Genomic DNA, 24,310 nt, shown 5'->3' with positions numbered 1-24,310 from the left:
AGAGGGCAGAAGTGTCCAGGATCTGGGCTGTCCCCGGCTTCCAGGTCAAGGAGGGTGGGGTTGGGAGACTGGCCAGAGCCTCGCCCTGCTGGGCCTGGTGGAGCTCAGACGGCCTCCAATGGCCCTCCCTGCTGCTTGTGGTCACTGGTCCTTGGCCTGCCCCATCCAAGGAGTCTCCTCTGCTCTCCTGAGACCGAGGCTCTTTGCCTGGCTGGCTCCACTCCAACTCCTCCAATCCCTGGGGCAACCGGGGTACCCAGCTCTGCCCTCTCCTGCCCCGATGCTGGTCTCACCACGATGCCTGGGGTGCACCCCTCTGCCACTGCCGCACCTGCTCCTCCTCCCTGCTTTTGATTAAGCAAAGAGGTGGGTGAGAGTGTGGGATGAGAAGAGGGGAAACGGGGTGGTAACCTGGAGTGGCCCCAGAGAGTGTGGATTAACTCTTGGTGTGGGGATTATCTGGGTTTTATTTGGGGGAGGCTGTTAATCTGCTGCGGTGATTTAGCTTCTCACATATAGGGGCTCACTGGCGTCCAACATGGCCTGCCTTTGCATTGTGGGGTTGTCTTATCGCTTCATTAATTCATTCAAAAATGAATCTTTATTGAGCCTCGAGCAGGTACCAGACATGTTGCCAGACACTGCAGGGATGCAGGCAGTAGTAACGGCTGGCGCCCAGAGTGTGGCTGCCCACGCAGCCCCTGGCATATATTAATTTAATTCTCATGACCATCTTTGGGGGGCGGATACACACTAGTCTTATAGTCTCCATTTTCCAAACAGGAAAAAAGGCACAGAGAGGGCAAGTGATTTGCCCAAGGTCACATAGCTAGTACGTAGCAGAAGGGCTTGGAATCAGGCAGTCTGGCTCCAGAGTCTGTGCACTTAATCACTAAGCAGTACCAGAGTGAAGGAGATGATTCCTGCCTGGGAGGCAAGGACATGGAGACTAACACGTATGGAATATTTGTTGTGTGCCTGACCTTGTACTGGGCATTTTACAGAGATGATTTCCTTGAATCCTCCCAACAAGCCTGTCAAGTAAGGACTATATCCACTTTCTAAAACAGGTTCTCACTGAATCACCCATGCTAGAATACAGTGGAACCATCAGAGTACACTGCAGCCTCGAACTCCCGGACTCAAGGGATCCTCCCACCTCAGCCTCCTGAGTAGCTTGGACTACAGGCACTCTCCATCACACCTAGCTAATTACCATATTTTTTTGGTAAAGACAGGGTCTCACTATGTTGCCCAGGCTGTTCTTGAACTCTGGGGCTCAAGTGATCCACCTGCCTTGAACTCTGAAAGTGCTGGGATTACAGGCATGAGCCACCACACCCATAGGGCTATACCCATTTTACAGATGAAAAACCGAGGCTTGGGGAGCCACAACAACTGGTGTACCATTGTGCTGCTTGTGAGTCGGGGACCCTGACTCCTGAAGTACCTCTGCCTGGGAGTTGCGTTGATAGAGGCGGGCTGGCAGGATCCATATACCCAAACCAAGGGAACAAAACCAGAGGGGCGCTGGGCGTAGTGGCTCACCCCTGTAATCCCAGCACTTTGGGAGGCTGAGGCGGATGGATCACCTGAGGTCAGGAGTTCGAGACCAGCTGGCCAACATGGTGAAGCCCCATCTCTACTAAAAATAACAAAAATTAGCCGGGCATGGTGGCGCGTGCCTATAATCCAAGCTACTTGGGAGGCTGAGGCACAAGAATCGCTTGAGCCCCGGAGGCAGAGGTTGCAGTGAGCCGAGATTGCACCACTGCACTCTAGCCTGGGTGACATAGCAAGACTCCGTCTCCAGAAAAAAACAAAAATAACAAACCCAGAAGGGCATGTGATGAATGGCAAAACTAAACAGAGTGAAAGAAAACAAGAGTTGGGGAGAGGCCTTAAGTCGTGGGGTGGTGAGGGAGATTTCACTGGGGTGGGGGCTTCACTTGCCCTCCCTCCTAGGATGGGTGCTTGGAGAGGGCCACAGGGCCACCCAGGCCCCTTGGCGGAGCTCGCGATGCCTTGTCCTCGCCATCTCATCAGACTGTCTCATGGCTCCGTGTGGCCCTATGCGTGCTGGCCTCTGACATGCTCTTCCTCCACCATCCAACTCTGTCCCATTTCTACTTGCCCTTTGAACCCCACTCAGAAATCGCCTCCCCAGGAAACCCTCCGCAAGCACTCCCTCACCTCAGGGTGGTTTCCTGTCTGGACCACACCACCTCTGTTCTTGCACAGACTTCTGTTTTTGCCTTGAGCACATTGCCTTTTCTCCCCCACTGTGTTGTGACTTCATAAAGAACAGACATATTTTACACACTGTTGTAGCTCAGCCTGGAACAAATGGTCTAACCGAAGTGAAATACTTTTGTAAGTTCGCGATTGGGTGGTGAAGTCCTGATCTCATTCTCTGATCTCCTCCATGAAGTTCCCCTGACTTCCCCAGGGTGGGACTAGAGGCATCTTGTAATCATTCATGAACAAGCCCAACACCCCCAACGCCCAGCACAGGGCCAATACCTAAGAAGCCTGGAGGAGTTTTGCTGGTGAAAGAACAAATGCGAGAAGTGACCATAAGTTCTGGGTGGTGGAGGCTGGGGGGGTGGGATGGCCTCGTGATTTCTGCCTTTGTGCCCTGCATCGCCTGGGGCCCACCGCCAAGCCTTGAACATGCCAAGGCCCCTGGAACACGGGTTTGGTGAACGGCTGACTGCAGTTGTATGAATTCCAACACATGCTGGGGGCAGGAGGGGAAGGAGCCAGGAGAAGTCCAAATTCTGGGGCATTTCTGGGTGAGCACACATGTGACCCGGAGGCTCAGGGCACTGGTTGTCAACTGGGCTTCCCTGAGAGCCAGCCCTGCCTCTCTGAGAACGCCTGAGTCCTCACCTTTGCCCAGCAGTTGCACACGTTGCCTCCGGTTGCACACTGGAGGGGGTTACTGTCTCAACCTCCACCCCCTCTGGCCTGGCCTCTCTTGGAAGAGTAGGCTGCATGCCAGCCTGTCTAAGCACCCCCAGTCCTCTTCTCCCCACCAGACAGTGGGCCACCAGCAGGATCAGGGCTGGTGGGGACACAAAGCTGCCATAGCCAGCCCCCTTAGAGCTGCACACCTCCGCTGGGTCCTGGCCCCTGCCCCACTCAGTTTGTGCCCCGGTCTCCCTCCTCACCTTCCCTGCAGCTTGTCTGCTTTTGAGGGATTCCTGCATATCCACCCTGGTTTCTGGGTGCAGATCGCCCTCTGTTCTTGCCCCTCTCTTCTCTCTCCTCTCCACCCACCGCCATCCCTTGGCCCTTCCAGGTGGCTCCTCTCCCGCCCTGACCCTTCAGCCCCCATCACTGTCCCTCTCGGCCTGGGGCCCTCCGTGTCCTGGTCCCCTTCCCTGTCTCCAGCCTCCATGTGCACCGCGCGCGCTGGCTGTATTTTTAGCTGCCACTGATTAGCCTCTAGTTCTGAAGCAGCCCTGGCCCAAGCTGGGTTGGGGCGTCCTGGTTGGCGCTGCCCTCCACCTTGAGGTGGTTAAGGAGGTGGCACTCAGGCTCTGGCCCTGTCCTCTACCCAGCATCAGGGACCAGAGGTCTCAAGAGCTGGGTAGGGGGCAGACGCCTGGGCAGGAGGAGGATTCTCTGCTGCTGGAGAAGTCCTGGGGGGCCACAGTTGGTGTTTCCGGGTAGGCACAAAGGTCCCAAGCCCAGGGCAGAGTGAAGCTGGCTTCCTCTCCCCGGGTGGGTAGCTTGTGGGGGTAACCTGGAGGGGAGGGGAGGTGGGGGGAGGAGGAAGCGCACTGGGAGGTGCAGACTGAGAAGAAGAATTAGGTCAGGGATGTAGGCGGGTGGGCGAGAGGGGATGGCGGCATCTGCTTTGGAGCTTCCTCCGGGTTCCAAACGCATCTCCACACTTCCCTTCCCCTCCTCTCCACACCCTGCCCTCACCCCCGCGGGTCTCGGGAGAATTAGCCTGGTATTCCCCCTCCCCCATCCCCCCAGGCGTTGCCACAGGGTGGGGGGTGGGGGTGGGGGGAGGCCAGCCTCAGCTGTCTGAAGGATGGAGGGGCTGGGGAAGCAGGGCTAGGTGCCCAGACGGCCGCGTGTGTGGGAGGGGATGTCCTCAGATGCCCTCCACCCGGCAGTCCCCGCTCTGACGTGGGTGCCCCCCCTCTCCCCGCCCGGATTAGTGGCAGCTTGGCCTGACTCTCCGGGGCTCCTTCCCCCGCCCCCGCCTGCTGCCCTCCCCTGGGCCGGGGGCTGCTCCGCCCGGGGGGCACTGTGCTTGCCCAGGTAAGGGGCTCTGGGGATGGCATGAGGGCCGCCGGCTCGTGAGTGCTGCTGTGCCCATCAGCACGAGCGTGTGTCAGCGAGTGAGTGTGTGTCAGTGCGCCAGGGGTCGGTGCGGGGCTGGGGCTTGGCCCCCGAATGGCTGGGGGTGCTGGTCAGCTTGCCTTTGTCCACAAGTCTGGCATTGTGTCCACGCGCCGTGTGGCTTTTCTTCTGTGTTTGTGTCTTTTGTGTGTCTCCTCAGCTCTGCTCCGTCTTCAGGCACAGAACAGCCGGCTACAAGGACTCTGTGGGCCCATGGCATGGGCTCCAAAGCGGGATGGGGAGCTGGGTGAGGGTGGGGAAGAGGTCCTTCCTCCCACCCCGCAAGTCCCCACGAGCACCTGGGCTTTTCAGGAGCCTGTCCCCAAGAGCCCTGCTGCTCTAGTCCAGGGACTGCGGCCTGACAAAGCAGACATGGCAACTGGGGTTGGGGGGGTATCTGCCCCACTCCCCTGGGATAGTCCCCATCCCCTTTGGGGATGTCGGCTATAGGTCCTCAGGGTTCTGGACACCGCAGGCTCCCATCTTGGCCTCTTCCAGGCCCCAAGCCGCAGGAATCTTCCCCTGGCACTCCCACAAGCTTCGGCTGCTGAGGAGGGAGCCCAGAGGACACAGATGGGGGACCACAGACACACCCCAGCCCTCACCTTCACCCCTGGAGCCAGCCTGGGAGTGGGAGAACGGGCCTCAGGGCCTGGGGCCTCCAGTCCATGTTAGACCCTCTACAAGCATCTCCCCTGGCACACTCAGGTCCCAGCCACCCTCAGGGGAGCTGGGGAGGAAGGGAGTGTTATTAACTCAGTCATGTAAACAACCCCTACCAGCCTGCCTTGCCACAGAACTGGCCTCTGGGGGGGGGGCCAGGGGCAGGGTGAATGGATGCCAACACGGCCCAAGTCCGGCCCAGTGCTTGCTCCTTTAGACCCTCGCTCCCCAGGACCCCCACTCTTCTCAACTGGTAGAAGGCTCTAGGCCTTGCTCATCCCTTAGGAGGAAGGCTCCTGGCTCTTCAGGGCTCCCCTCTGCAGGGATGGTGGTGTGACTTGGGACCAAGCTAGAGGCATCCAGAACCCATCGCTTCCAAGGGATGGGAAAGAGGGAGTGCAGCTTCTGTCCCAGGCAGGCCGAGGATGGCTTCCGCAGGGAGGCAGGGGAGCCGAGGGTGGGAGGTGGGTGCCTGAGGGGAAGGGAAGCGCCCGTTGGGCGTGTGGGTTTCTGTGTGAGTCTGAATCTGTCTGTGTGTGTTTGAATCTGTCTGTTTGTGTCTGCACTGGAACCACCCCCGCAGTGGAGCCGGGATGCTTCCTCGGGTGGAGGGTGCCCTGCTTTTCCATTTCCTCTCCTCCTCTCTGCACTCTCCCGGGAGCCACTCCCATGGGCGCCTCTCCAGCCCCTGGCCTGGAAGCACCAGGAACCCTGGGGATGGGGCAGACCCTCACAGCCCATGGGCTGGAGCCGGTGTCGGTGTCGGAGCTCATCTGGGCCCATGACCTCTCCAGACATTTGGCAAAATCAAGGCCCTTAGACCGGGGACAGACCCGAGCCCAGGCCCTCCCAGAGGTCCTAGGCCGCAACCCTTTGTGCCCCTGGGCTCTGGAAGAGGTTTGGGAAGGTTTTGGGGTGGAAGATGGCAAAGAGCAGCTTAGCCAGGTGAGGATGAGGCAGGGCAGACACAGGCCAGCGGGGCGTGCCATGTGCCACAGCTGGAGAGGACCAGGAGCCAGTGGCCCGGCAGGCACAGCCCGGCTGGCGTGGGCCAGGGCGCCCATCACTGACCCGTGAGAACTCGACTGCCCCTGCCAGCTCTGGCACTGCCCCCTCCCAGCCGCCCCGCCCTAGCACCCTGGGGGGCACCCCGCCCAACCGTGGCCTGGTCCGGCCCCTCCCGCCCTTTGCTCCAGTTCCCGGGCTTGGCACCTATAGTGGGGGTGCCGCCCGCCTGCCAGGCTCCGGGGCCGGGCCCACGGGAGGGTGGGGCGGCTGGGAAGCTGGCACGCTGCCCCGGGGGAGCCTCTCTCGGCAGGCGCCCGGGTGCCGCGGGGGGGAGGGGGAACAAAGGGCTCATTCTCCCCGTGCGCAGCCGGTGGCATCGCCGGGGCGTTGGCGGAAGCCCCCGGGGCCCGGGAGGGGGCAGGCCCAGGCGCGGCCGCCGAATCACGGGCTCCTGTTTCCCGCAGGGTGCTGGAGGAGGAAACCGGCGGAGCAGCTTCCCCTCTCTCAGTTGCGCGTCTGGCGATGGCGATCAGAGGTCCTGCTGCGCTCTCCGCCGCGCTCTACCTCCATTAGCCGCGCTGCGCGGTGCTGCGCCCTCGCCGGTGCCTCTCTCCTGGGTCGCAGGATCGGCCCCCCCCATCCAGGCACGACCCCCTCCCCCGGCCCCTCGGCCTTTCCCCCAACTCGGACATCTCCGACCCGGGGCGCGTGTTCCCCCCGGCCCGGCGCCTTCTCTCCCTCCGGGGGCACCCGCTCCCTAGCCCCGGCCCGGCCCTCCCCGCGGCGCAGCACGGAGTCTCGGCGTCCCATGGCGCAACCCACGGCCTCGGCCCAGAAGCTGGTGCGGCCGATCCGCGCCGTGTGCCGCATCCTGCAGATCCCGGAGTCCGACCCCTCCAACCTGCGGCCCTAGAGCGCCCCCGCCGCCCCGGGGGAAGGAGAGCGCGAGCGCGCTGAGCAGACAGAGCGGGAGAACGCGTCCTCGCCCGCCGGCCAGGAGGCCCCGGAGCTGGCCCATGGGGAGCAGGCGCCCGGTGCCGGCCACGACGACCGCCACCGCCCGCGCCGCGACCGGCCGGTGAAGCCCAGGTAAGCGCCAGGAGTGGCGCCGTCTGGGGACACTCGTGGCGGGGGATTTCTGAGCCGAGCCTGCGGTGCCGGTACGGATTGAGTTCCCCGTGCCCCTCTGGGCTGGGCCACCCATTCTGACACCTGAAAGTTAGGATGCCCGACGCGGCCAGAACACGACGGAGCGGTGGCTCCAGAAAACCTGGGGGCCCTCTACCACTGCGCCGTCACGTCCCACCTGGGGCATCGTCGCTGTGGCCGAGGGGACCGCGCCAAGACAGCGCTGCCGCTCTAGTGCCACCTGTCATCCTGGTCCCTTGCACGCACGTTCAATTTTCCCTCCCTTGCCTCTCTCTGGGGCCCAGCCCGCTTTCCCCGCCTCCTTCCCTTTCCCCTCCCCGCCAGGCTGAAGTTTCCAGCGGCGGTGGCGGCTGCCCTAGCACTGCTGGCTGGGCTAGGGCAGCTTGACCCATCCAGCTGAGGCTTCTTAATCCCCCTCCCCTGTGCCGGAGCGCTCTTCCCGCTGGGGGCCAGGGCGGGGTTCCTAGCCCCCTGCAGCTGTCCTGGGACTCTGCTTGAGAAGCGGAGAAACCGCAGGGCTCTGGGAAGAGGCTGACTCAGGGCCGCCCAGGTGTAGAGAGAGACACAGCCAGCGGCCCTGGCTGGCAGCCTTCCCCAGTGACTCCAGCCTGCCAGGCCTGCACTTCCCACGGCTACAAGCCTGGCTGGGGCTGTAGGCTAGGGTTGGGCTAGCAGCACCCCCAAAACCACGGATTGTAGGATGGGAAGAATCCTCTGAACCGACCCAAGCCTCAAGGGCACACTGAGGCCCAGAGGAGTGACGTGATTTGCCCAAGGCCATACAGCAGAGGACAGAGTCAGGTTCAGGATCCAGCCTTTTTCTTCGTTCAGTGCCTTCCACTTTCTGTCCTCCCTCATGTGTCGTGAGCAGATTCCTAGCTTGGTGAGGCCAGGACATGCCCTACTAGCAATGGCAGCCTCTGCTGAGGGGCACTGGCTCAGTTGGAATTTGGGGCAGGGGTGACATCCCCACACTGGAGGAGCAAGATGCGTCTGGCTGCATGTGGAGAGGCAGCATGGTGCCCAGTTGTGGGCTGGCACTTGCCTTACTGGTTTGAGCTGCCTCAGTGCTGCCAGGGCGGTGCCCACTCTGTGCCAGGCTGTAAGGTGCTTGGGGCATGTGCCCCAGAAGCTCATGCTTTGATGGTTATGCTCCAGGGACCCCCCCTCTGGGAGAGCCCCATGAGGGCAGGAGAGTGATGGAGAGTACGCCCAGCTTCCTGAAGGGCACCCCGACCTGGGAGAAGACGGCCCCAGAGAACGGCATCGTGAGACAGGAGCCCGGCAGCCCGCCTCGAGATGGACTGCACCGTGGGCCGCTGTGCCTGGGAGAGCCTGCTCCCTTTTGGAGGGGTGTCCTGAGCACCCCAGACTCCTGGCTTTCCTCTGGCTTCCCCCAGGGCCCCAAGGACACACTCCCACTTGTGGAGGGCAAGGGCCCCCAGAATGGGGAGAGGAAGGTCAACTGGCTGGGCAGCAAAGAGGGACTGCGCTGGAAGGAGGCCATGCTTACCCATCCGCTGGCATTCTGCGGGACAGCGTGCCCACCTCGCTGTGGCCCCCTGATGCCTGAGCATAGTGGTGGCCATCTCAAGAGTGACCCTGTGGCCTTCCGGCCATGGCACTGCCCTTTCCTTCTGGAGACCAAGATCCTGGAGCGAGCTCCCTTCTGGGTGCCCACCTGCTTGCCACCCTACCTAGTGTCTGGCCTGCCCCCAGAGCGTCCATGTGACTGGCCCCTAACCCCGCACCCCTGGGTATACTCCGGGGGCCAGCCCAAAGTGCCCTCTGCCTTCGGCTTAGGCAGCAAGGTGAGTGCAGGGGCAGAGAGGGTACCTGTGGCTCTGGCCTTGCAAAGTAGCTCGGTGGTCCCCAAGCTGCTCTTCCACTGTGATGAAAAGAGAAGGCAGCACCGAGGTAGAGGAGTCTATCAGCTTGGAGCTGTCCCAGACCCCACAGTCAACCCCAAGCAAGCCCTCCCCTGAGCAGCTCCATCTCTCTAGGCCTCCCCTGCCCTCAGGTCATTGCAGCCACTGACTCACCCATTGTCTGCCTAGGATAAGGCCCTGGGAACTGTGGCCTTGGAATGTGTGGCTTGTCCTGGGAGGAGATGGGCAGGCAAACAAGGGCCCTCTATCTGAGAGTGGGATGTGCAGGAGACCCCATGGCCCATGTCTAGGGCACCTCCTCCATAGATGACTCCCACTTCCAGGGATGAGATATTAAAACACTTAAAACTCAGTATGGCACAGGACACCAAATGGCCCAAACAGACCCCAGATGCCCTTTGGCTGTGCCAGGCATTCACCCTTTAGTTCTTAGACTTCCTTGTGGGGAAGTCTGAGAAATCCTGGGGGAGGTGGTGGGGGTTGCCAGGACAGTGTCAGAGGCACTCCGGAGACCTAGGGCAGTGCTGTTTATTAATCAGAATGTGAGGGCTTCAGTATTCTCCCCTTCCTTCTTGCTTGTCAGTTCTGCCCATCCATTTAGGCACAGGGAGCCCGAGTCAGCTGAAGCGTAACACTTTCTCCCCTCTTTAGGGCTTTTACTACAAGGATCCGAGCATTCCCAGGTTGGCAAAGGAGCCCTTGGCAGCTGCAGAACCTGGGTTGTTGGGCTTAAACCCTGGTGGGCACCTGCAGAGAGCCGGGGAGGCCGAACACCCTTCACTGCACCAGAGGGATGGAGAGATGGGAGCTGGCCGGCAGCAGAATCCTTGCCCGCTCTTCCTGGGGCAGCCAGACACTGTGCCCTGGACCCCCTGGCCTGCTTGTCCCCCAGGCCTCGTTCATACTCTTGGCAACGTCTGGGCTGGGCCAGGCGATGGGAACCCTGGGTACCAGCTGGGGCCACCAGCAACACCAAGGTGCCCCTCTCCCGAGCCACCTGTCACCCAGTGGGGCTGCTGTTCATCCTACCCACCCACTAAAGATGGGGGTCTTGGCCCTTGTGGGAAGTGCCAGGAGGGCCTGGAGGGGGGTGCCAGTGGAGCCAGCGAACCCAGCGAGGAAGTGAACAAGGCCTCTGGCCTCAGGGCCTGCCCCCCCAGCCACCACACCAAGCTGAAGAAGACATGGCTCACACGGCACTCGGAGCAGTTTGAATGTCCACGCGGCTGCCCTGAGGTCGAGGAGAGGCCGGTTGCTCGGCTCCGGGCCCTCAAAAGGGCAGGCAGCCCCGAGGTCCAGGGAGCAGTGGGCAGTCCAGCCCCTAAGCGGCCACCGGACCCTTTCCCAGGCACTGCAGAACAGGGGGCTGGGGGTTGGCAGGAGGTGCAGGACACATTGATAGGGAACAAAGAGGCGGACTCAGGACAGCATGATGAGCAGAAAGGTAAGGGGGCCAGGAGGGGCTGCAGGCCCTGCGTGGGAGGGGGCAGCCGGGGCTGGGGCTTCGCATGGGGTGGGGTCTGTAGGCTTTGTGAGTGGACCACAACCATTGGTCAGGCTCCCACCTGGATCGCGAGGGCTCTCTGGGAGTTCCTCAGCATCTCCAGGCCAGAGCCTTCCAGCAAGTATCTTCTATCTCTGTCTCCTCCCAAGCCCTGGTGTGTTGGTGGCAGTATAATGACATGGTTCAGAGCATGGCTCTGGAGCCAGAGTGCCTCATCCCTGACTTTGCTGATTGGTAGCTGTGTGACCTCGGATGAGTTGCTTCACCTCTCTGGGCCTCAGTTACTTCATCTATAAAATGGGGAAGAAGACGGCACCTACCTCAGGAAGACTGCTGCAAAAGTTAAATGCTAGAAAAATTCATAGCAAGGGCTTGGAAGAATTCCTGGCACCCAGTGAACACTCAGTAAATGTTCACTGTGATGACTGCGTGTGCCACAAATCCCTGTTTGGGGATTGCTTGTCCTGAAGGATCCCTTGCCCTGCCCCAGGAACGGCTGCTTTCTTGGCCAGATGGAGCTGGATACTCAGTTTGGACTCTGCCAGTGTTAGGGCTCTGGGCGCACCCTGGAGTCATTTGCTACACTGTGCCCTCCATGGAGGACCCTGGCGCTGCCGGCCCCAGCCTCAGTTCTTTGGGATCACTTCAGTTTTTCAGCTTCCTGGACGGCTGGGTATGGATCAGGACTCTCCGTGGCCTTGCCCAAATGCTCCTGCACCTGGCATGGGCCTGTCTGTGCCCTCCCAGGCCTCTGCCCTGGCTGGGAATTTGTTGGCCCCTTCGCCTTCTTGGGTTACTGCACCTGTGGCCTGTGTCGAAACTCTCCGGCCTTCTCACCTTCCAGCGCCCTCCGTCCACGTTGGGATTGTCTCCTCATGTCACGCAGCCAGTGGTATCATATCACTAAGCCCTCAGTGGAGCTATCCAAAGTCTACACTGGCTGGATCCTGCACTTGTGTCAGGACGATCGCCCCAGCTGCCCAAAGCCTTGGGCTCAACACACCAGACAACCTCTCCCTCAGCTGCCGATCCATATCAGGGCATCCTCAGACTCCCTGCTCAGCCTGGCGTGCAAGCCTTCCAGCTGCCTGGTCCACTCTTGCTGGTTCTGAATTAGGCTTCAGAGACCTGGGGCGAGGAACTGGGCTGGCTCTGAGTGTGGATGGGGTGGGCACTAAGGTGGGGAATGGGGTTCTCAACAGCCCAGGAGACCCAGATTCCTGACCTCTGCATTGTCCTCTCAGGACCCCAAGATGGCCAGGCCAGTCTCCAGGACCCAGGACTTCAGGACATACCATGCCTGGCTCTCCCTGCAAAACTGGCTCAATGCCAAAGTTGTGCCCAGGCAGCTGGAGAGGGAGGAGGGCACGCCTGCCACTCTCAGCAAGTGCAGAGGTGAGCCATTGCCCCTGGATGCCTCCAGTGCCCTCCCGCCAGGGCTCCCTCCTCACCTCCCCCTGCCCTCTCTCCAGATCACCTCTGGGAGGGGAGCCGCAGCGGGAGGAAGACACAGCCGCCAACTCCAGCTCTGAGGAAGGCCCAGGGTCCGGCCCTGACAGCCGGCTCAGCACAGGCCTTGCCAAGCACCTGCTCAGTGGTTTGGGGGACCGACTGTGCCGTCTGCTGCGGAGGGAGCGGGAGGCCCTGGCTTGGGCCCAGCGGGAAGGTGAACAGGATCTCCTGGGTCTGCATGGGGTCTCTGTGTGGGGAGCCCCAGGTGTCCCTCCCCTGACCCCACCCACACTGCCGGCTCCTAGACCTAAGGCAACTTCAGAAGAGCTCCTGGCCTGGGTGGGGACATCAGGAAGGTGTCAAACTGGGTACAGCCCAGTTCTCTGGGAGTTTTTGGGCTTGTTGGGAAAACAAGAATGAGTGCCAAGTATCTGCAAGGCACTGGGAGGTGGGGGAGCTCCTGAGGGCTTGGGGGTCACGCGAAGCTCCCGGGCCTGGAGGGCTGACAGGACCTGGGCTAAGGTCCCTTCTGGCTGCAGGCGCTCCCTTCGGTCGCCCTTCCGCAGCAGAGAGAGTTCCTCCTAAGCACACAGCCCTGGGCTGCTGGTCAGTCTTTGGGTGGAGACCCCCGGGGCTCCCTCTTGCCCCAGACAGGCCAAGCCCCTTGGTGCATCTTCAGCCGGCTCCCTGTCAGCTCCTGCCACTCCCAGCCTGGGTTCCCGGCACACACGCCACCCATCCTTCCCTTCCCGGCTCCCTGGAGCTTGTCATCCCCTCGGGCCTTGGCACTGGCTGTCCCTGTGTCTGGAATGCCCTGCTCCTCCCTTTCTACCTGGTGAATGAAAACTTACTCATCCTCTGGGGCCCACTTGGGAAGCTCCCCCGCATTCCCATCCTCACCCTTCCCTGGCATTTTCCATCTCCAGCACCCGCCTCGTAGTGCCACAGTCATCGCCGTATTTATGGGTCCATCTCCCTACCTGGAATGTGTGCACTGCGAGGCAGGGCCAAGTCCTAACCACCTCTGAGACCCCTGCACCCAAAGGCAAGGCGTTCGTTGAATTGTACTCAGCGACACCTTTTCCACCTACCAACAATGGCTTAGTCTGATGCTTGGTTCTTAGAAAACCCCACTCTTGGCTGGGCGCGGTGGCTCACGCCTGTAATCCCAGCACTTTGGGAGGCGGAGGTGGGAGGATCACTTGAGCCCAGGAGATGGAGGCTGCAGTGAGGTGTAATCACACCACTGTACTCCAGCCTAGATGACAGAGTGAGACCCTATTTCAAAACAACGACAACAGAGTCTCCTGGAGGAAACGGCACCTGAGCATGGTTACCATTTCTGGTAGCACGTAGGGCTTGGAGGGAAGGAGGTGGAGGAAAGAATGTGCTAGAAGTGGTGTGGATTAGTAATTCAGGGCCAGTGGGGAAGTCCCTGGGGCAGGGCTGGGTGTGGGGCAGGAATGGTGGAGCTGAGGCCTCCACTGTCCCTGGAAGGCTTTGCTGGAGAGGATGGTTTCTACAGGGAGGCTCTTGACAGGGCTGTGGAGTAAGCAGGGGGTAGCTGTCGAGGGGCCTGTCTCCCTTCCCTGGGGGGCCCCTCCATGGAAGCTGCTCCCTGCTTCTTCTGCCCCTGCCTGGATCCTTCCCATGTAAACCCTTCCATTGGGGCCTGTTGCCTTCACCCTCTGACCCTGTTCTCTCCGTGGTCAGCAGGCCAAGGGCCAGCCGTGACAGAGGACAGCCCAGGCATTCCACGCTGCTGCAGCCGTTGCCACCATGGACTCTTCAACACCCACTGGCGATGTCCCCGCTGCAGCCACCGGCTGTGTGTGGCCTGTGGTCGTGTGGCAGGCACTGGGCGGGCCAGGGAGAAAGCAGGTAGGAGAGGGGCTGGGGGTGGGAGGGCGGGATGGAGCCCTCAGGGGGACTGCTGCAAGCCTGTGGTCATTCGTTGGCTGCCTCTCCCCAAAAAGCCCCCTACCCACTGCGCAGCCCCAACCTCAGCCACCGTGGCTCAATGCCCTTAGAGCAGACTTCCCCTCTCTGCAGATCAGAGGACCATGCCTGCGTCCTTGACCACCCTTAAACAAAGGCGAGTGTGCCCACTCGGTGTCTCCCACTCTGTTCAGCTGCACCTTTTAAAACCTGCTGTAACACTGTGAAGTGGGTATTACTGCTTTTGTTTTCCAGATAAGAAAAACTCAGAGGATAAGTGACTTGTCCAAGGTCACACAGTTAGTAACGTGTTGCAGCCAGGACTTAGACTCAGGTCTTCTGATATCGTTCTGTTCTTTTTATGGTTCTCAGCTTTCTTTCCCTTGGCTCAAGTTGGCCACGGGAGAGCTTGAAATTTCCCTGTGTTCCAGTAGGCATGACCAAAAAGAGCTCCAGGGTCAGATAACGTTTTAGAACACTGTCTTCCACATGGTTAGCCTAAGGGCCTGCAAAGCATCTAAGCACATTAAAGGCTGTGCATTCTACAAGCAAAGAGCGCCGTGTCTCTATGTGACCCAGGTTTCCCAGAAAGCAGGAGTTTTGTGGACTATTGAGTCCCCTGATTTAGCTATCATGTCCTGACCTTATCTGACCTTAACCTGTGATTACCTTGATTTCTGGACCTGCAGCTTTTCCCTTCCTGCCCCACAGGCTTTCAGGAGCAGTCCACGGAGGAGTGCACGCAGGAGGCTGGGCACGCTGCCTGTTCCCTGACACTGACCCAGTTTGTCTCCAGCCAGGGTAAGCCATCTTGGAGGGGTGGGGCGTGCAGAGGTTGGGTCCTGAGGGAGACCAGCTTCCCATCTGATTGTCCCTCCCCCCAGTGCCATGCCCTTCTGCTTGGCAAGGCCAAGCTGCCCGGGACTGCCTGTTGGTCTACACTCACCATCAACCTCCCTCTCCTGCCCACCCCCACCCCCAGCTTTGGCAGAGCTGAGCACTGCAATGCACCAGGTCTGGGTCAAGTTTGATATCCGGGGGCACTGCCCCTGCCAAGCTGATGCCCGGGTGTGGGCCCCCGGGGATGCAGGCCAGCAGGTAAGACCCAGGGCATGTCACCGGGTGGGTATCGTGCCTGCAAATGACTGACCTTTGCAGGGGTTTGGCCCCCCCCTTTTTTTGGTGGGGATGAAGAGAGAGAAGCCTGTGGGATCAGGCTAATTCCCACCTTGGGGATCAGGAGCCATGTACGACCTCGAGCGCTGGTCCCTCCCACCCCCGTGCCCTGGAGGTCCTCACCCCCTGCCTTCCTGGAGCATATCCGCCCTACTCTGTGCATATTCTTGTTTGGCACTTGCCACAGCACGCTAGAGGTGTTTGTTGGTATGGCCAGGTCCCCAGGCCATGGGTTCCTGCAGGGGGAGCGTTTGCCTGCCTTCTCAGTATCCCAGCACCTAACACCTAGCAGGCGCTCAATGTGCATTTTGCACAGTTTTTATGAAGCCCATGTTCTTATCATAAAAGTCATCCATTCAAAATAAATAGTTCATTGAATGCATTTTGGGTGCCAGACACTGTGTTATATACCCATTGTGGAAAATTTGGAAAATACAGACAAGTATAAGGAAGAAAATGACGATGACCTTAATGCTACCATTAGTTTTGACATATTTCTTTCCAGCCATTTGTCTGTTTTAGTAGACTATAGACCCTACCATAGGTAGAAGTCCATGAGCAACTTTTTTCCACCTAATGTTATATCCTATAGCATTTTGCTCCTATAAACACGATTTTAGGACTGACAAGAGTCCATTGTTCATTCTCGTGGGTTGTGTTGAATTGTGTCTGCCATTTTAAAATCTCTGGTTGGATTGGGGGGTGGTGGATGGGTTTAACAGAAGGAATCGACACAGAAAATGCCCCCAACTCCACAACCTTCCTGCAATGGCAACACCCACAGGACCAAGAGCATCAAAGAGGGTGAGCGGCTCCTCTTGCCCCTCGGCCTGTGCAGGAGGGAGGCTGGGCCAGAGTTTGAGGCAGGAGGGCACAGCTGCGGAAGTCTCCAGGGACTTTAGCAACCCCCCCCTCCCAATAATCTCCACCACTCCCCTCAGGACACGCCTCCGAACACCTTCTTTGGCCGGACCCCCCTCTGAACCCCTCTTTTTAGAGGCTCTGGAGCTGCCTGCAGGAAAGGCAGTAGAGTGGGGAGACCCAGAGCAGAGCTGAGGTGGGGGATGCTAGCTGGGGAGAGAGTGGGCTCAGCCAGGAAGAGAGGGAAGAGCAGCGTGGGCAAGAGGGCCTCGAGGGGAAGAGGAGGGAGCAAACGTGAACTCCCCCACCATCTTCCTCCCCGACAGAGACCCCCGATTCCGCTGAGACCCCAGCAGAGGACCGTGCTGACCGAGGGCCCCTGCCTTGTCCTTCTCTCTGCGAACTGCTGGCTTCTACCGCAGTCAAACTCTGCTTGGGCCATGAGCGAATACACATGGCCTTCGCCCCCGTCACTCCGGCCCTGCCCAGTGTGAGTGAGGGCATGGAGGGAGGGCTAGGAGCCAGGGGACCAGAGGCTGGGCCTGCCCTCCCTGCGGGGCCCAGTGGGTCCTGAGCCGCTGTGCCCCTCCCTGCAGGACGACCGCATCACCAACATCCTGGACAGCATTATCGCACAGGTGGTGGAACGGAAGATCCAGGAGAAAGCCCTGGGGCCGGGGCTTCGAGCTGGCCCGGGTTTGCGCAAGGGCCTGGGCCTGCCCCTCTCTCCAGTGCGGCCCCGGCTGCCTCCCCCGGGGGCTTTGCTGTGGCTGCAGGAGCCCCGGCCTCGGCCTCGGCGTGGCTTCCACCTCTTCCAGGAGCACTGGAGGCAGGGCCAGGTGAGGCACCCCTCCCCTCCCCTCCCAGCCCTGGCCACCCCACCTGCCCCTCGGGGCCTTGGTCCCTAGGCCCAGACAGACCCAGTGGCTCAGAGGGAGCAGGAGGGCTGTCCCCGAGCTGTTCTACTGCCCTTACAACATGCCCTTGCCTGGCCACGGCGGGCACCCTGGCCATTCTCCTCATGGCCTCCTTCCTTTCCCACCACAGCCTGTGTTGGTGTCAGGGATCCAAAGGACATTGCAGGGCAACCTGTGGGGGACAGAAGCTCTTGGGGCACTTGGAGGCCAGGTGCAGGCGCTGAACCCCCTCGGACCTCCCCAGCCCACCAGCCTGGGCAGCACAACATTCTGGGAGGGCTTCTCCTGGCCTAAGCGTAAGTGTCCCCGACACAGGGGAGAGGGAGCTGGGAGCCCAAGCCCTAGGGATCGGGTGTCAGAGGAGTCCCAGGGTGACCCTGAGGGGCTGGAAGCTGGTGTTGCTGCCGCCGGGGCAGGGGCTTCGGGGCCGAGGAGGCCAATGGCCGTTCTGTCTCCTCCTCTAGTTCGCCCAAAGTCAGATGAGGGCTCTGTCCTCCTGCTGCACCGAGCTTTGGGGGATGAGGACACCAGCAGGTATGTATGTCACCAAGGGCCAGCCCTACCTCCCCAGCCACCGCAGGCCCCGCCTCGTTCAGCCCTCCCCTCCTCCTCTGCCCCCCACTCCCACCCCGTGGTCCCTGGTACTCTCATGTTTGCCCTCTGGGAATTACCCCGGCAGTGGGGGAGCTTTGATGGGGTCTCTGGTGCCCAGGTTGGGCCTGCTGGGCATGACCCCCTCCCCTGACAGGGTGGAGAACCTAGCTGCCAGCCTGCCACTCCCGGAGTACTGCGCCCTTCATGGAAAACTCAACCTGGCTTCCTACCTCCCACCGGGCCTTGCCCTGAGTCCACTGGAGCCCCAGCTCTGGGCAGCCTATGGTGAGTGTCCCTCCACTCCTGCCCAGTCTCTACTCCCATGCCTGTCATTTCGGGGCACATGAGCATCTGTGTCAAGGCGCTGGGGCCTGAAGCACTTCTCTGATTCCATTTTTCTTTTTCTTTCTTTCTTTCTTTCTTTCTTTCTTTCTTTCTTTCTTTCTTTCTTTCTCTCTCTCTCTCTCTCTCTCTTTCTTTCTTTCCTTCTTTCTTTCTGTTGAGACGGAGTTTCGCTCTTGTTGCCCAGGCTGGAGTGCAATGGCACGATCTTGGCTCACCACAACCTCCACCTCCCAGGTTCAAGCAATTCTCCTGCCTCACCCTCCCGAGTAGCTGGGATTATAGGCATGCACCACCACGCCCAGCTAATTTTTTGTATTTTTAGTAGAGATGGGGTTTCTCCATGTTGAGGCTGGTCTCAAACTCCTGACCTCAGGTGATCTGCCAGCCTCGGCCTCCGAAAGTGCTGGGATTACAGGCATGAGCCACCGCGCCTGGCTCTCTGATTCCATTTCTAACTGTTCTTTCTCTATTGCCATGCAGGTGTGAGCCCACACCGGGGACACCTGGGGACCAAGAACCTCTGTGTGGAGGTGGCCGACCTGGTCAGCATCCTGGTGCACGCCGACGCACCACTGCCTGCCTGGCACCGGGCACAGAAAGGTAGGTCCCCGGCCAGAGTTAGGAGCGGGGACAAGCTACAGAGGTGAGTGTCTGTCGCCACCAGCCCTGGGCCTGCCTGAGCGCTCTTTCCTCCTCAGACTTCCTTTCAGGCCTGGACGGGGAGGGGCTCTGGTCTCCGGGCAGCCAGGTCAGCACTGTGTGGCACGTGTTCCGGGCACAGGACGCCCAGCGCATCCGCCGCTTTCTCCAGATGGTGAGGAGGCAGCCGGGAGCCCTCCCCTTCCCCCCCGCCCAGCCCTAGAAGCTCGTCCAGTCCCACCCCAGTGTGCGGTCCAGGTCCCGTGTGCTCGCTCCCCGCCCCACGCCCTCAGGTGAGCTGCACAGACCCAACTCGCACAGACAGGTGCAGAGAAGGCAGAGGGGACCCGGAGTTCTGCCGTGGGGCTCAGAGAAGGGGCAGGGGCTGCGGCAGGAGAGCCTGGACCCAATGATGAAATGAGAGCACCAGCTGCCCGAGGCTGGACGTGGCGCTAGGGCCTTAGGCGCAATTATCTGTTATCCGTCTCAGCCCCCCACCCCATGAGGCAGGCACTGCTCCTTTCCCATTGGCAGATGAGAACACCGAGGCTCAATGGCAGGGCTGGGATCTGAGCTTCTGTCTGTCATGGCCCCAGGTCACTACTCTATGCTTTTCCTGGAAGCAGGCAGCCTCCTCTCCCTTCTGAGACTCTGTCCAGCTGCCCCCCTTTTGGTATTTGCATCTTGTTAGGGGAGACTGCCTGGAAGAGATGCTCCCGGAGGGACTAGCAAGGAAGGGGGCTGAGGGAAGTGGAGTGAGAGACGGGTCAGGTGAGGAGCCAGGGAAGGGGAAGGTGATGGGGTGGGCTGGAGGCAAGAAGCTGGAGGCAAGAAGCTTGAGGCGCAGGGGAGAAGAGAGTCCAGGGGTAAGCCGAGGGCAGCCCCGTGGTTCCCAAGTCCAGCTGAGCCCTCATTATCCTGGGGAAAAGACTTCCACCTAGTGTCACCCCTCGCCAAGGCACACACACGGAGACGTGCAGAGGCCAGCATGGTGTGCATCCCTCCTGCCCAGAGGCACACACATGTGTAGATGCACACACAGATGCTGGGACACGCAGAGGGGAGCAGACAAGCACACCTCCACACACAGATGGCCTCTTCCGGGCTGGGTGTGGCTGGCCGTGGGCAGTCACTACGGCCCAACCCAGTGACTCACGGGGCAGGGCTGAGGGGCACAGTCTCCCTGGGTGGCCTGGGAAAAACTGCTCAGCTCCAGGATGGACCTAAATTTCCAAGGGCAAAGGAATCTTGGCACCCATCTGGGACTCCCCTAGGGTCCAATCTGCTTCACCAGCCTTCTCTTCCCCCATGGCCCCATCTTGCAGCCCTAAGGCCAGAGACAATGGCTGAGGTCCTTGCCAAAGGGGGTGGATTGGGCTGGTGGTGGGTTGGAGCATAATGCTGGCGTCCCCTTTGCACATGTTCCCTGGGCTCCTCTGGCCTCCACGAGTCCCTTCCTGCCCAGAGAGCTCCCTGCTCTGGTTGGGCTTGTGAGGTCCCCGTAGCTGTGGCTGCTGCAGAGGCCTCAGCCTGGCCCGAAAGCCTGTTCACCCGCTGGCACTCAGAGCCTCACAGTGGTCCTTCCCTTTTCTGTGTCCGGAATCTTAGGGAGACCCTGATGAACACTTTGAGTTGTCTCCTCAGGGACATACAGCTCTCTCCTCATCCACCACTTAGCACACAATTCTGGCCATTCCAAAGACTTCAGATGAAGAAGTCCTAGTAGACAGTTTATGAACTGGGATTATGCAGGACGTCTCCCTCAGATTTGCAGAAAGGGGTACCATTGAGAGGGAGCAGAGGGGCCGAGGTCACAGAGGGTATTAAAGGCCTCCAGCTCCAGAAAAGCAGGGATTCAGCCTGCCCAACTGTAGGGCCTTGAATCCCTTCCTTCTAAGCTCCTTCCAGCCAAATGTGTGTTCTGCCAACCTGAGCTGCCCCAGCCCCAAACAAACTCAGCCATGCCCTCCCTGCCTGCCCTTCAAGACTTGACCCTTCGGCTCTTTTCTCCACCCCTGGCCTCTGGAAAGTCCATGCCCCATCCTCCTGCAGCCCTGCCCTTCCCTCCCCATCTTGCTCATTCCCCCTTCTCTTCTTTGAGGTGTGCCCGGCCGGGGCAGGCGCCCTGGAGCCTGGCGCCCCAGGCAGCTGCTACCTGGATGCAGGGCTGCGGCGGCGCCTGCGGGAGGAGTGGGGCGTGAGCTGCTGGACCCTGCTCCAGGCCCCCGGAGAGGCCGTGCTGGTGCCTGCAGGGGCTCCCCACCAGGTGCTTCCCGGCGGGCAGGGGCTCTGCGGGGAGATCAGGATGGCAGGAGCGACCTGATCAAGGCCGCAGGCATCCAACATCCCCTCAATACCCAAGAGCCAGGCAGGGTAGGGAGCCGCACGCTGCTGTGGGGAAGAGAAAACGGGGGAGCCAATAGGCCTTGAAGTCACTGAGCCCAACTGGGACTGGTGCCAGAGTCCACTCCTGGTCTCCTGGGCATGCTGATGTCAGGGGGCTCGCGGGGAGACTTTGGGTCTCTCTGGCAGTTCTGAGGCCTGGTTTTGGCCATAGCCTATGAGGTGTCCATTGGTGCATCCAGGAATCTGCTGAGAGCCAGGGGTTAGGGGTGGGTGTCATTAGAGGAAGCGAACCTCAGGGACCAGGGGGACAGGGAGAGGATGTGTGATCTTGAGCCTCACTGTCCGTGTCCCCCCGACACAGATGCAGGGCCTGGTGAGCACAGTCAGCGTCACTCAGCACTTCCTCTCCCCTGAGACCTCTGCCCTCTCCGCTCAGCTCTGCCACCAGGGACCCAGCCTTCCCCCTGACTGCCGCCTGCTTTATGCCCAGGTGAGTGGGATGTGGGCCAGCAGGCTGGGTGTGCTGCCCAAGCCTCCCACCTCCCTGTGCCACAGCTGCGGTGGACATAGCAGATCCCACCCTGTGCCAAGCAGGCAGCCACCCTGTGCAGGGGCAGAGTATTCCTTTTGTTTATTTTGTTTCATTTTGTTTTTTGAGATGGAGTCTTGCTCTGTCATCCAGGCTGGAGTGCTGTGGCACTATCTCAGCTCCCTGCAACCTCCGCCTCCTGGGTTCAAGTGATTCTCCTGCCTCAGCCTCCCAAGTAGCTGGGACTATAGGCACCCACCACCACGCCTGGCCAATTTTTTTTTGGATTTTTAGTAGAGGTGGAGTTTCACCATGTTGGCCAGACTGATCTCGAACTCCTGACCTCAAATGATCCACCCACCTTGGCCTCCCAAAGTGCTGGGATTACAGGTGTGAGCCACAGCACCTGGCCAGAGTATTCCTTTTAAGTGGGGTGGGGGACAGCGGGGGGGCCCAGGAATGTAGCTGAAAATGCTTTGTCCTCTCTCTTTTTCCTAGATGGACTGGGCTGTGTTCCAAGCAGTGAAGGTGGCCGTGGGAACATTACAGGAGGCCAAATAGAGGGATGCTAGATGTCTGGGGTCAGGGTGGGGACAGGTAGACCAGGTGCTCAGCCCAGGCACAACTTTAGCAGGGGATGACGCTAGGGGACTTGGGGATTTCTGGTCAACCTCACAAGCACCACTCTGGGCACAAGCAGGGCACTCTGTTCCCCTCCCCCTTAAGCCAACAACCACAGTGCCACCAAGCTCACACCTGTCCTTCTCAGGCTGGCACCTCCCCCACCCTGTGCCCCTCTCCATGGTACCAGGCCCGCACTGGGGGCAATTGACTTCCTCCAATCCCCACTCCTCCCCGACCCAGGGGACAAACAGCCCTTCCTTGGGGAACCTTGGGAATCATTCTGGCTTAAACAACACCTCCTCGTGCTGCTCACTCCCGGTGAGCCCACTCTACTGCCCCAGCTGCGTTTCTACCACCGCATCCCCACTGGGCTCACTGCAGGCATGCTGAACAAGGGGCCCCCGACCTTCTGCCCTCCTGCCAAAAGATCTGGGGAGTGTGAGGAGAGGGTGGCATCAGGAGCTGCTCAGGCTTGGCAGAGGGAGCGGCATGGGCGATGTCACTCAGCCCCTTCCCGGTCCGCCTGCTTCCCTCCTTCATGATTTCCATTAAAGTCTGTTGTTTTGTGACTGCTGCCAGTGTGGTTGGCCCTGCCCCTGCAGGCCACATGGTCCAGGGAGGGAAGGGGACATGGAAATCTGCCTTACAGTAGAGGCAAATGGAGTAGGGCTGCTCGGAGCTGGGGCCTGAGGGACAGGACACCACTGCCTGCTCTTCTTCGGGGGCCTGGGTCCTTGCCTCTCACTGAGAAGCCTTTGGGTGGGGTGGGGGGCTGTCCCCCGAAGATGCTCCTGAGTGCAACCGCAGGCAAGGCAGAGTCCTGGGGCACAGCCATGAGGTGACCTCCCTGTGCAGAGACTCCCCAGCCCTACTCCACCCACAAGCTCCAGGCCGTCCCATCTCTCCTGTCTACCTTGACCTGGAGATCCAGGAGTATGGCCCAGAAGAGCCCTTGCCCCGCCTGTCTGCCCTTGGTGGCCGTGGCCGACGCCAGGCCCGGCCACCCTGGGACTGAGCCTGACTGCTTCAGGCAGCTGACCCCTCCTTGTCCCCGCTCCACGCCCGCAGCCTCCTGGTGGCGCTCTGCCCTCTCCCGCTTCCTTTGTGTATCTCAGCCCCACAAAGAAAAACACTCCCACTCTTGTCATACCTAATTGTTCCTGCTGTGGTTTGGGGAATTTTTTTTATTAAATAAAGTTTTTTATTATAAGTGTAATATACTTTCAGAACATTTAGAAAACAAGAAAGTCACCTTCGAGCCCATCATTACACACCTCCAACTACTATGAGTATTTTGGCGTATTCCCTCCCAGTGCTTTCCCCAAGGATTTGCTGTGCACATGGCTGGATTGCTGTGTTTTGTCCTTGGTTTCTTTCTTTCAACACCATATCATAATCGTTTTCTGTGTTGCTACCTAATCTTCATTTTAAATGACTGCTTCTATTTCATTAAGTGGCCTTGCCATGATTTACAAAACCATGCTTTATTTAAAAAAAAAATGTAGGGCTTCCTTCATTGTTTGGAGAACTCAGTTATTTTCATTTTTTTATGGGCTAAAGAGGAGAAAAGAAAAGAAAAAACTGAGAACTCTACAGTTTACTTTGCTATTGTTTTCATTTAATTTATCTCATCTGGCCAGGAGACATGGTTCACGCCTGTAATCCTAGCACTTTGGGAGGCAGAGGCGGGTGGATCACTTGAGGTCAGGAGTTCAAGACCAGCCCGGCCAACATGGTGAAACCCTGTCTCTACTAAAATACCAAAAAAAAAAAAAAAAAAAAAAAATTAGCCAGGCATGGTGGCAGGTGCCTGTAATCCCAGCTACACGGGAGGCTGAGGCAGAAGAATCGCTTGAACCTGGGAGGTGGAGATTGCAGTGAGCTGAGATCATGCCACTGCAGTCCAGCCTGGGAGACAGAGCAAGACTCTGCCTCCAAAATAATAATAATAATAATTTATCTCATTTAATCCCTTTCATTAAAACGATCTCAGTTAATCCGTTATCACGATTTTGAGACAGATAGGATTTATTTCCATTTTACAGAAGAAGAAACAGGCAAGCTACAATTAAGTAAATTACCCAAGGTCGCATAGCAATTTTAGTGGCAGAACTAGGATTTGAACCAAGTTTTCTGAGTCAAGCCACCTTGTGTACATTATAGTCTTAACTCTTAGTAGAATTTAAAGACAGGCTTGCCTTCCTCTCTGTCCTTCTTCTTCCAATGTACGTGCTTTATAGCTGATCATGTTCCAAGTGGCCCTGAATGACCCATTCCTACCTACGTTTCATCTTTTGTTTGAGACAGGGTCTCA

At 59.4% G+C, this 24,310-nt stretch overlaps 1 protein-coding gene across 2 annotated transcripts; it reads left to right on the top strand.

Annotated features, from left to right (window-relative positions):
- Positions 1-5,675: 5,675 nt before the first annotated feature.
- Positions 5,676-23,212, top strand: HR (HR lysine demethylase and nuclear receptor corepressor). Of its 2 annotated transcripts, none has more exons than XM_030816933.1 (19): positions 5,676-7,122; positions 8,341-8,993; positions 9,723-10,515; positions 11,820-11,970; positions 12,048-12,241; positions 13,744-13,908; positions 14,677-14,766; positions 14,948-15,063; positions 15,864-15,945; positions 16,329-16,492; positions 16,599-16,841; positions 17,050-17,215; positions 17,384-17,453; positions 17,668-17,798; positions 18,339-18,458; positions 18,557-18,672; positions 20,599-20,763; positions 21,205-21,333; positions 21,871-23,212. In XM_030816933.1, exons 2-19 carry the CDS (start codon positions 8,382-8,384, stop codon positions 21,931-21,933), a joined length of 3,570 nt encoding a protein of 1,189 aa, XP_030672793.1. In that variant the 5' UTR covers positions 5,676-7,122; positions 8,341-8,381; the 3' UTR covers positions 21,934-23,212. The 2 variants fall into 2 exon arrangements, with proteins under 2 accessions (XP_030672793.1, XP_030672792.1); XM_030816932.1 differs by having other exon boundaries at positions 6,520-7,122; positions 13,741-13,908.
- The last annotated feature ends 1,098 nt before the right edge of the window (positions 23,213-24,310 follow it).

Source organism: Nomascus leucogenys, chromosome 8 (assembly GCF_006542625.1).
Source record: "Nomascus leucogenys isolate Asia chromosome 8, Asia_NLE_v1, whole genome shotgun sequence".
Taxonomy (NCBI): domain Eukaryota; kingdom Metazoa; phylum Chordata; class Mammalia; order Primates; family Hylobatidae; genus Nomascus; species Nomascus leucogenys.
The sequence above is the reverse complement of the archived record's forward strand: the minus strand, read 5'-3'. Positions and strand labels throughout refer to the sequence as shown.